The 12466-nt window shown below is 45.2% G+C and overlaps 1 protein-coding gene across 1 annotated transcript in view; it reads left to right on the top strand.

Moving 5' to 3' along the window:
- The first annotated feature begins 6830 nt into the window (after positions 1–6830).
- LOC119823676 overlaps positions 6831–12466 on the top strand; it is a 28715-nt gene continuing 23079 nt past the window's right edge. Inside the window, exon 1 of the mRNA XM_038343755.1 lies at positions 6831–7217. Coding sequence (XP_038199683.1) covers positions 6831–7217 — 387 coding nt within the window. The remainder of the gene's footprint in view (positions 7218–12466) is intronic.

Raw genomic sequence — 12466 nt, 5'->3', positions numbered from 1 at the left:
GCTGAGATGGCGCTATGGAGCGTTCGGCCAATGGCAGGCGGCTCACTCCGCGCGGCGCCAGTCGCGGAGGCGCTAGGGCGATGTTGCGTGGTGCGGGGCGGGCGCGTGGGGTGGGCGCCGGCCCGGTGGGCGGATGGGGCGGTGCCTGCTCGGCGTGGCTCCCGCGGGGTCCCCCGGTCCTACCTGCGGAGGGTGGAGCTGGCTCTGGAGGAACGCCTGGTGGCCCAGTACAGCCCTGGCGTAACCGAGCTCAAAGAGGCCGCCGGGAGGATTGGGTGAGCGCGGGCTGAAAATGCGTGAAGGACGTGACACACCAGCGATCCTGGCGTCATTCGTGGACGCAGGCTGAAGGGAAAGAAGCGAGTCGTGCGAAGTGGAGCACGCCTTTAATCCCGGAACTAGGGAGGCAGGAGGATCTTGGTCTGCCTAACGTGTTCCAGACCCGTCGAAGCTACGCAGTGAGACTCTGCTCCAAAAAAAAAAAAAAAAAAAAAAAAAAAAAGGATCTAATTAACAGCAATACCGAAACTGTCTAATAAGATTTTTTTATGTTTCAAGTACTGTGCCAGAAGCTTTGCAAACATTTATTCAGACTTTACAGCCACCTTCCCAAAGAAGTATTTATTTACCTTTGCTTTACAGGTGAAGGAAGTGAGCGGTTTATCTGCCATAGTTCATGAGGCTGATCATTTTATAGCCCCCACAACTACTGCCATGCAATCTTGCAACCTAGTTCGAGCCTCAACGGTACCATTGAATTATCAAGCATTCATTGAATTCTTAGTTATCTGTGTCCGTGTTAATTCTGCAAGACATTGCCCTGGGATGTTACTATTTATAATTGTGGCAATATTTCATGGCCTACAAAGGCAGAGTGTAAAATTCAATGCTTACCTTCTTTATAAAAGTAGAAACTCACCCTTAAATACTTGTCACATATCTTTGTTAATTTCTGCTGTCCTTTTTAGTCTTGCAACAATTCAAAAAGGTACAATTGTTTAACCAGTATGCTGTATCATAAGGAAAGAAGAAATGAAACTCATGTAACTAGTTACCACACACACACACTCCGCGCACTCCATTTACCACAGCCACAATTGATCTTATCTAGCTCTGCATTTCTTTCTTTTAAACTTATTTAATTTATGCATTTTGTCTACAATTACATCAGCACATCAGAAGAGGGCTTTAGATCCCATGGTACTACAGTAATAACCGCCTTATGACTTCTAGGACTTGAACTCAGGACCTCTGGAAGAGCAGTCAGTGCTCTTAACAGCTGAGCCATCTCTCCAGCCCTAACTCCACATTGCTTTTTTTTTCTTTTTTCTTTTTTTCTTTTTTTTGGTTTTTTCCAGACAGGGTTTCTCTGTGTAACAGTCCTGGCTGTCCTGCAACTCACTCTGTAGACCAGGCTGGTCTCGAACTCACAGAGATTCTCCTGGCCTCTGCCTCCCAAGTGCTGGAATAAAGGCGTGTGCAGCCACTTCCTGTCCCTAGCTCCACATTCCTCATTCACATCTCTCCATTTTCATGAAATACTTCTTGAATCCAACATAAGCTGAAATCTTGGAGGAGTTTAAAGGAGTCTTTACCTTCCTAAATGTGTATCACCTTTGAGCACTAGTAGGAGAAAATAAGATGTATCTAATACTTTCAAATGAACATTTCCACAGGACATAGGATAGGATGAATTCTTGGTTGTCAGATACATAAATCAAGCAAAGAGGTAAAATAAAACTGCTGCTCCTTAAGCTGAGGACTCGTGTCCAAAATAAAACACAGAATTAACTCAGGGAAAAGACTGTCCACGTTTAAAAATGGGATTTGAGCCAAGTGTGGTGGCACACACCTTTAATCCCAGCACTGAGAGGCAGAAGCAAGCAGATCTCTGAGTTCAAGGCCAGCCTGGTTCACAGGGCAAGTTCCAGGAAAGCCAGAGCTATACAGAGAAATCCCATCTTGAAAAACAAATGAACAAAAAAATTTTAAATAGGTATATTCTTTTTTAGGCACAGAAAACATTTTAAAAAATCACATCATTTGCTTAAACTTATCTTTCCATGGGTAAGCCCACAAAGCAAGTAATGAACTATCTCCATTTGTTCAGACAAAATACAGTAATTCAATTGCAATCCCAACTTTCACTTGTCTTTTTGCTTAGTCATGAGTGTAGGTGGAGCTTTCTGTCCCACCAGCCCCGCCTACACATAGGAATACTCTTTATATTTTCCTTTGAAGCTATTTCTATCTCACCTTGATTTTTATAGTTTTGTTTGTTTGTTTGTTTGTTTGTTTTGAGACAAAGTTTCTCTGTGTAGCCCTGGCTGTCCTGGAACTCCCTCTGTAGATCGATCAGGTTGGCCTCCAACTCAGAGATCCACCTGCCTCTGCCTCCGGAATGTTGAGATTAGGGGCCTGCACCATCACTGCCTGGCTTCAATTTTTTTTTTAAATGATAATAATGTCTACCTTTTCTTTACATGTAGTGGTATCTCTCACTGATAATCTCATACCCTGTTGATGTGGGCCTTGCTGTTCATTAAACTTGGAAGCTGTTTTTTTCCAGATTGTTTGGCAAACACAACAAAGAAACTTCAGAGGCCAGTGAGCATAGAGCACCTTAATTCTAATGGTCTAATAAGGAGAAAAAAAGAACCCCACCAGACCCTGAAACTCAAGAAGAATTTGAGGCTGGAAATGGAAGGATCAGGACCATCTCTCCGGAACAGCTTCCTTGGGTCCACTCATGATGAAAATCACCCCTTGAGGAGGCTAGAAAGGCCTGGATGTGGGTCTTGTGGTGCTGACAGGGGTATGTACTCCTGCCGAAGCATTTCCCAGTCAGCACCTCTGTAAGGTTTCTCTCCTGAAGGTTCCTGATCACATTGAACGTCTGACTGAAGGACTTACCACAGTCAGGACACTCACAAGGCTTCTCTCCCACGTGTGTCCTTTGGTGCATCACTAGGGTGATTCTGACTGAAAGACTTCTAGCGCCCAGAACACTGGTAAGGCTTCTCTCCTGTGTGTGTTCTCTGGGAGCTAAGGCCAAAACTGTTTCCCCATTCCCAGCCCTTACATGGTGTCTCTCCCAGCTGGACTCTGCACTCCTCCCTATGCTGTAGCTCTGAGGCACGCTTTCTTCACGTTCCGTAGCACCAGAGGATTTCTTTCCTGTGTGCATTTTCTTGTTTGTTAGAAGGTTTGAACCTCGACTAAAGGTTATTCAACATTCTGGACAGCCTTAGGGGTTTCCTCATGTATGTATTCTCTGTTGCTTGTTAGAGTGGAATTAGAAACCAAAGCTGCCTCCGCGCCCACGACATGTGTAGGGTTTTCCACCTGTGTGTGTTTGCTGGTGGTGAATCAGGCTGGAACCCTGACTGAAGATCTTCCCGTCATTGGGGCACCTATAGGGTTTTCCTCCAGTGTGAGTCCTCCTGTGTTCTATTAGCGCATAGCTGTGACTGAGGCCTTTCCTACAAATGGCATCCATATGGCCTCTCACTGGGATGTGATCTGGGACGCTGCTTTAGGCGAGAGCTGCTACTGACATCCTTCCCACAGTCGGCAGGACACTTGTAAGGGTTCTCTCCCGTGTGAGTTCTCTGGTGGGGAATAAGATGGGAAGTATCGCTGTAGCTTTCCCACGCTCGTTATGCAGGAGGGGCTTCTCTCCTGTGTGTGTTCTTAAGTGCTGCATCTGCTGGGAACTGTTAGAAAGCTTTTCCCATGTGCAGGACAGGTATACAGTTTTCCTCCACGTGTGTCCTCTGGTGTGCACGCAGGTAAGGATTATTGCTGAGGCTTTGCCAGACTTTAGCATTTGTAGGGCTTCTCTCCACAGATGGATTCCACTGGACAGAGGTGCTGATATGTTCTCCTCAACCCCATTCTCCATGGTAAGGTTGTTCCCCTTCTTTCCCTGTAGAATCTTACCATTTCTCTGACTTGACATCATTCTCATATGAACCATGACATCAAATCTCATCGCCTTGAAAGCGTGTCAGCATTTCCTCTGTATTTCCCTGCTTAGAATTCTGCAGCCCACATCTTTAATAGCATTTTGGAGCTTTCTCTTTCAGTTTATCTGCCTTGGGTGTATTGATTTGAACAGTCCCTAAATTACCCTTAATTTCATCTCCTACAAGAATTTTTTAAAAAATAATAATAAATATAAGATAAAGCATAGTCCCTTATCTTGCCTGATAAGGAAATTCTGAACTGAAGCAAGAGAGAATAAGAATAACAATGAAGCAAGTTGGGCGGTAGCTCAGCCTGTTAAGCGCGTGGAGCTCTTTGCCGGGCGGTGGTGGTGCATGCCTTTAATCCCAGCACTCGGGAGGCAGAGGCAGGTGGATCTCTGTGAGTTCGAGGCCAGCCTGGTTTACAAGAGCTAGTTCCAGGACAGGCTCTAGAAACTACAGGGAAACCCTGTCTTGAAAAAACCAAAAAAAAAAAAAAAAGAGAGAGACAGAGAATAACAATGAAAAACCTCATAAAGCATTGCATAGAAAAACTTTTAAAAGTATATGTGTGTGTGTGTGTGTGTGTGTGTGTGTGTGCTTGAAGATTTCTTACCTTGAGTTTCCTTTTTTTTTCTTTTCTTTTTTTGGGGGATGGAGGAGGTTGGAGACAAAGTTTTTCTGGTTGTCCTGGAACTCCCTTTGTAGATCAGGCTAGCCTCAATCCCACAGAGATCTGTCTGCCTCTGCCTCCCACATCTGGAATTAAAGGTGTGAATCACCACAGCCCAGTGTTACCTTGAGTTTCTATTACTATGATAAAATGCCACAGCTAAAAGCAACTTGGGGATGAATGTTTGTTTTATCTTATACTTACATAGTTAGAAGTATTTAATAAGTATATTCTCCACCTCCCTTCCCAACCTTCACAACAAAATAATGAAAATGAGAAGCATGGCCCTTAGAAGTCCTTTCAGGAAGTCTTATTCTAGATATGTGTTCAAAATTAAGAGTCAGTCTCTTATTCCTATTAGACCTAAAAATTTTTTAAGATTTACAATTATTTTATATATATGAGTGTTTGTGTGTCTGTGCAGTGCTATGGAAGGCGGAGAGAGTATCAGATCCCCTGAGCTGGAGTTACCAATGTAGTAAATCACCTTGTGGGTGCTGGGAACTAAACCCAGGTCCTCTGGAAGTGCAGCCAGTGCTCTTAACTGCTCGTCCATCTCTCCAATCACATAACTAAAAAAAAAATTAAGTATTTATAATGTTAACCTAATCATTATTTGTCTTAACTATCCTTGCATTAAAGCCTGATGATCAAGTCTCAGTGAATGAATACTAATAATGTCCACATGTGACTTGGAAGCCCTTTAAATTAAAGTGGACAGTGTGCTTTGTTGGAAAGAGCGTGAATAATACAACATAAAGAAATCAGGGAATTCATATGCAGGTGCAAGAAGCAATGAAGAGAAAGAACCTTGTTTACCGTCAAAGGATATGTTGGTTGTTGACAATAAAAAGGCAGACTTTGCAATCAGTTTCAAAAAGAACACATGTAACCCACAACAAGAAAGTAGTTGAAAATGCACGGCTAGAGTAATCCCATCCAATAATTACTAAATACAAAGGAGTCAAAAGAGGACAAACCTCCCTGCACCTTATTGCTTCTAGAGTCTCCAATATACACGTCAGCCTAAACTATCTTCTGGAGCTAACAACAAGCCCTGATCCACTTAGAGGATTAGGAAATGCGATCACCCAGGGTCACATGGACACAGCATTCATTTCAGAACATAATGAACAGCAAGCATGATTTAGGAGGAAATAGAAGCCGGAAAGGGTAGACAAAGGCGTTCATAGACAATGTTAATTCTTCCCCTACTGCTGCCTGTGCCTACCAAGCAATAAAATAAAGCACGGTTATTAATTCTCTTATCAGCCTGAGGTGTTCAAACCATTTTAGATTTTTATCTATGCCATCTTCTGGCTGTTTTTACAGGTGTGCCCAAGGTATTAAAGAATTTCCCAAGGTCACACAACCAGAGAGTGGGAGAGCAGGCCTGAATCCCAAGCTGATTGGACACTGCCTTTCACACCACGTATCTCCACAACCCAAAGCAGGAAGCAGAGCTGAGCATTAATTCCCATGGACAAATGATCCCCAAAGAGTACCTTCATCAACTCTTTACAAAAAAAAAAAAAAAAAAAAAAAAACCTTTTCCAAACCTTGAGACTCAGTGAACCAACAAGACCACATAGCAATTAAGTACTAGTTTGTTATAAAGGTGAAAGAGGTTGAAATTACATCTGCAGAGTTTGACGAGAATAAAAGGGAAACACCCCCCCCCACCCAATGCAAACAAAATGAAGAGGGCTGGAGAGGTGGCTCACTCTCCTGAGCACTGGCTGCTCTTCTAGGGGACTTGGATTTGATTCCCAGCACCCACCCACATAGTGGCATGCAGCCATTGAAACTCCAGTTCCAGGGGACCCGACGCCCTCTTCTGGCCTCCGTGGGCACCAACCATGCACGTACATGGTGCACATATATGCAGGCAAAACACTCATACACTTAAAACAATTCTTAAAACACCCCAAACACAGAAAACGGACAGTTGCTAAAAATGCAATACTCGTTTCTATCCAAGTAATTAACAAGCAATAAGTCCATGTGACAGATTCATTATCTACCACTTTTCCCTAAGATATTATTAAATTCTCTAGTAAAGGAGCCCCGGGAACACTGGTTCGGCACAACAGGCACATCCAGGCCATGCATGGCAGTGAAGGGCGGTCCTTAAGGTGCCCCTGCTCAGAGTAGGGAGTCTTGGGCGGTTACAGGGCGAACAGGTGAAGATGGTGGGCAGTGCTTGTCTGAGAGCCTTCGGGCCTCTGCGAAGCAAGATTGGAGGAAGAGGGTTGCTTCCGCGGGAAACCGGTCAGGCCAGTCCCAGGGAGGTGCTGCGCGCGCACCTGCGCCTGCGCCTGCGCCCTACAGTTGTAGAACCCTGTCCTGGAGCGCCCAAAGCCTCCTTTCCCTGGAAGCAGCTCACTGCTGAGGTCACTGTACAGTGGTTCTCTTCACCCCAAGTCGCCCCAACTATCTTGAGGAAAGATACCCGCCTCTTTAGGCCCCACCAGCCTAGGGTTTTAGACGTCCTTCCCCCTCCGCCCCCGCCAGACCCCGAAGACATAACAGGAAGTTTCTACCAACACCCTTCTCTGGGAAATCGGGATGGATGGGTGAGTTCTTTCATCTTAACCCTTAGAGGCCCGGAGAATTTCTTTTCTGGGATGTCTGACTATTTTTGATTCATATTCCTCTCTCAGTTCTCAGGTGCCTCAGGTTAAGGCCTGGCTCGAAACTGTAATTTTCTTCGCCGTCAGGGCATTGCCAGATTTACCATCACAGCCACCACCATGATCGGTAGAGTCACAAATCCAAGATATAAGCGTCCATTATTCTGTTCCCATCACAGTGAGCGTGTTTCCCTGTCCCAAGCAGTCTGCAAGCTGAAGAACCAAAGTTCCTCCATTTTGTCCTCTGCCTCCTACTTGCGTATTGTGTAAGCTATTTCCTGTAAAACATTTCAGTCCTCAGAAATGCCTAGGGGCAAAAGTAACAGGGTAGTCATCTGGAGAGTACAGATGACCGCAGAATGTCCTCACCCAAAGGTCAGCCGATAAGAAAATTTGACAAGCAACAGGTGAGGTTCGAAAATAAAATTTCTGAAAAGGCCCTAGACACGAGCCAATCAGGATTGAACCCATCACCTCACACCCTGCTAATGTAACTTTTTTGGGTTTTGCCTTTAAATAATGCCCCCTAGAAGGGCAGGGGACTTCCTCTTGACCCTGCTGCACCAATTGCTTTGACAAGGTCCCTGCTGGCGTGTGTTGTGCACACAATAAACCTTGCTTTTGCATTTCGGTTAGTCAGTCTCCCTGGTGATCTCTTGGGGTTCCCAGGGACAGGGCACAACACAAGCCAGGGGAGAGGCCTCACCAGAAACCAACACCGAAGACAGCTTGACTTTGGACATCTGACCTCCAGGGCAATGAGAGTGAAATTCTGTCATCTAGCCCTACAGCCCAGAGTATTTTATTACAGCAGAGGGAACAGACTTATACAACTGAGAAAACTAAACGTTTAGTTCCCAGACTCTGTGAAGCTGTGGAAGCAATAACAGCAGTTGTGAGAGGCGTTCCTGGAGGCTTGGCTCACAATCTATTTCTTGGCCCCTTCCAAAGATTCCAAAGCCCATCTAATGCCCCAACTCCATTAAAAAGAAAATCCCAAAAAACCAAGCAAACAAAAACACTCCTTTTAGTCCTGGGGCAGCTCTGATGGATTCTAGTCCCAACTGAACCTGACCGGTGCAAAGCTAATTGGTAAGAAAACTGCAGAGCTGGACTTGGGCTGGGTACAAGAACCAGGTTTGTGGGTAAAAACACCCGCCAGCTGGCAGACAAAACTCCCTGGATGCATACGCCTCAACTGGAGGATGGCCGCGTGGTATGTAAAATGGAGGCCAGGCCTGGCATGGTTTTATAGTGTGGCCATAAGAAACCTGTTACTGGAAAATTCTAAAAAGGATTCATTACATTGTGGCAGGGATGTAATAATAAGAAATGGATTGAATTATCTTGATCAGGGGTAATTAACTTTGCTGTACCAAGGACCAGATAGTATATGCTATATTTAATGCTGTGGGCCATGCAGTTCCTGTCACAACCATTCATCTCTGCCAAAGAAGCAAGAGAATAAGTCGGGCGGTGGTGGCGCACGCCTTTAATCCAAGCACTCAGGAGGCAGAGGCAGGCGAATCTCTGTGAGTTCGAGGCCAGCCTGGTCTACAAGAGCTAGTTCCAGGACAGGCTCCAAAGCTACAGAGAAACCAGTCTCAAAAAACGAGAGAGAAAGAGAGAGAGAGAAAGAGAGAGAGAGAGAGAGGAAGAGAGAGAGGGAGAGAGAGAGAGAGAGAGAGAGAGAATAGCCATATGTAAAATATGCAATTAGGCACAGACGTGTCCCAGTAAAACTGATTTTCAAATTCTTCAGTAGAGCCACCTTTTATCTGCTCACGTAGAGAACAAACATACAGTCCTCTTCACCTCAGTGCATATATTTTTTTCCAACTGTTCTTGACTCTATCTTATAAAGGTGTGTGTGTGTGTGTGTGTGTGTGTGTGTGTGTGTGTGTGTTCATGAGTGCAGTACCTACAGAGGCCAGAAGAGGGCATCAGATCACCTGGAATAGGCCATTAGTTGTAAGCATCCCTCATTTGGGTCCTTTGAAAGAACATTGTTATGCAAGTTGGCAGACATCATTCAAGAGTTAATTATTAATTCAGAAATAAATTATCTGGTGGGACAGAAAGCAAATAGAAAATGTGCAGTACAGTTATTTGTACCTACCTAATTCTTTTTTTTTTTTTTCAGTATAAGGTTTCTCTGTAGCTATGGAACCAGTCCTGGAACTCTATAGACCAGGCTGGTATTGAACTCACAGAGATCCGCCTGCTTCTGCCTTTCAAGTGCTAGGATCAGAGGTGTGTGCTACCACTGCCCAGCCCTAAATTCTTTGTTAAATATAATGTTCTCATTTATTCTCTGATAATTTCATATAATGTATTTGGATCATATTCGCCCACCTTATCCCAGGTGTGCTTCCATCCATCTACCTAACCACCCAACTCCCTGTTTTCTTGCTCCCTCTGTTTTTAAAATCCAACCTAATGTGTGCCATTCAGATATTCTTGGACTTGAGGCCTGCTCTGGAGCACTGGCCTACCTACCAGGGTTCACGCCCTTAACAGAACTGACACTCGCTCCCACAGCAGCTACCAGTGACCAATGTCCCCTCAAATAGGGGTGAGACTTTGTGCCCATCTCCCTCTAACCCTAGCTGGTATTTTGTTGAGCTTGAGCTTGTCCAGGGTCTTGTATACATGTTCATATGTGTACCTGCCCTGAGTTCTTTTTTTTAAATTTATTTTTATTACATGTGTATGACTTTTATTACATGTATGAAACTGCATGTATATGTGTCCATGTGCTGTGTGCAGGCAGTGCTTTCAGGGGTCAGAAGAGGGCACTGGATCCCATGGGACTGGAGTAGCATAGTTTTCAGCCACAACATAGGTTCTGAGAACAGATCCCTGGTCCTTTGCAAGAGCTGTCTGTGCTCTGAATCACTCGGCCATCTCTCTAACCCCTCTATTCTTTTGGTTACATTTGTGTTTATTCTGTGCATATGTGTGAGGGTATGTGTGTGTATGAAATTGAGCACGTGTGCACACACATGATGACATGCATATGGAGGCCAGAGAGAAACTTCGGGAGCCGGTTCTTTCCTTCCATCATGTAAACCATTCAGACAAAACTCAGGTCTTCAGGCTTGGTGACAGGCAGAGCCTTTATCCATGGAGTCATCTCCCCAGTTCTGTATCATTTTGTATTTTTTGTGCCTGCATGTTCTGAAGAGATTTTTAAACTTGTTAAAAAGGGATTAATGAAATGGAAGAGAGCAAAGAGGGGGTGAACGGGTTCAAAGTACATTATACATGTATGGAAATGTCACAGTGAAACTTCATATTATGTATAACTAACATGCACCCAAAAATAACTTTCTAAAATGTGTTGAGAAGTCAGTTGGGAAGCCTGCTGAGCATATCTGATAGAAGTATAAATCGAAATTACCAGCTCAGTCACATAAAGCCAGATTAGAAAGGAGACCTGGCCTCCAGCACTCCTTCACCACGCCACATGCTAGACCGCTCACTGTGACATTTACATGGATGAAAACCTTGCCCCGAGTGGGTGTGCAGACCTTACAGCCCGAGGAGCAAAGAGCAGCCAGCAAGTGTTTGATGAGAGGGAGGAACGCAGAGGAAGGGGAGGAGGGCTGGCTCACACTCATGTGCCATCACTTCTGCCCAACTGTTTTCAGACGCACTGTGCCTTATCCTTTCCACGAGTAAGGGGTAAGGATGCTGGAACTGGAATGAAAGGGAAAAGGGGGCTGGAGAGATGGCTCAGAGGTTAAGAGCACTGGCTGTTCTTCCGGAGGTCCTGAGTTCAATTCCCAGCAACCACATGGTGGCTCACAACCATCTGTACTGAGATCTGGCACCCTCCTCTGGCGTGCAGGCATACATCGAGGCAGAATGTTGTATACATAATAAATAAATAAATCTAAAAAAAAAGTATAAAAAAAAAAAAAAAGAAAGGGAAAAGGTACCCTCCCATTGTTTCCAGGAAATCGTTAGTCTTTTATGAATGTTGTGTGACTTTTCCCTTGGGAGATGTGAACAAATGGATTCACCCCAGAAAAGATACCAGTGACGGATGAATGTAGTGATTTCACCAAAGTCCAATTTGGGGAACCAATGTGTTTATTAGGCTTACCCACAGAGCATGGGTGGAGGGTTACTTGCAGAAGCATACATGACTCAATCTGCAGCACCCGAAAGCTGTCCCCAGTAGACGATGACTCACAAAGTTGCCTTTCCTGGGGCTCCCTGTGCCACACGTAGGCAGCTCGCTGATTGGCCCGTTGGGAGTCTCCTCTGCCCAGGAGCTGTTACTGCTGTGTCACCTTGGGGAGAGGCCTCAGGAATCTTACCTGGGGGGGGGGGGGTTCCTGGGGCTCCCAAGTGCTGTCACTTCCAGAACCTTAACAGTGTAGCTGGGAGTTTTCTCTGCCTCGCCCAGTCCTGCTGGACCAGTTTCTTTCCCTCCTGTCTTTCCCTACAGCCGCTTATGAAATAGTCACTCAGAGGCTAATATTAAATATATTTGCTGGGCTGATGGCTCGAGCTATTACTGGCTAGCTCTCTCTTATAAATTAACCCATTTCCACTGATGTCTGTGGATCGCCATGTGACCATGGTGTTACCTCTGTTCTATAGCATCTTTCTCCTTAGGCTGCTGCTAGCATCTCTCTTCTTGAGTGGCTGGCCCACATTCCTCTTGATCCCGCCCTTCACCCTTCAATTTGGAGAAAATAACTACAGCAACAGGCTGCAGGAATTAAGAAACAAGCAATAAAGGCTTTCTGTGCATCTATAGTCTTCCTGAGACAGTGTTCGAAAAGGCAAATACCTGTTACCCAGTGTCTTAGTTAGGGTTTCTATTACTGTGAAGAGACACTATGACCATGGCAAGCCTTATGAAGGAAAACATTTAATTGGGACTGACATACAAATTTAGAGGGTTAGCCCATTGTCATCATGGTGGGAGGAAAGGCAGCACACAGGCAGATATGGTGCTGGAGAAGAACCTGAGTGTTCTACATCCAGATCTGCAGCCACCAGGAAGAAAGAGAGCCTCTGGGCCTGGCTTGAGCATCTGAAAACTCAAAGCCCCGCCCCCCGTGACACACTTCCTCCACACCTACTCCTAATAGTACCTCTCCCTGTGAGCCTACTAGGGGGGCCGTTTTCATTCAAACCACCACAGTAGGTTAGCCATAGAATAGGCTGAGCAC

The sequence above is a fragment of the Arvicola amphibius genome, chromosome 9 (genome assembly GCF_903992535.2).
Source record: "Arvicola amphibius chromosome 9, mArvAmp1.2, whole genome shotgun sequence".
Lineage (NCBI taxonomy): Eukaryota > Metazoa > Chordata > Mammalia > Rodentia > Cricetidae > Arvicola > Arvicola amphibius.
The sequence above is the reverse complement of the archived record's forward strand: the minus strand, read 5'-3'. Positions and strand labels throughout refer to the sequence as shown.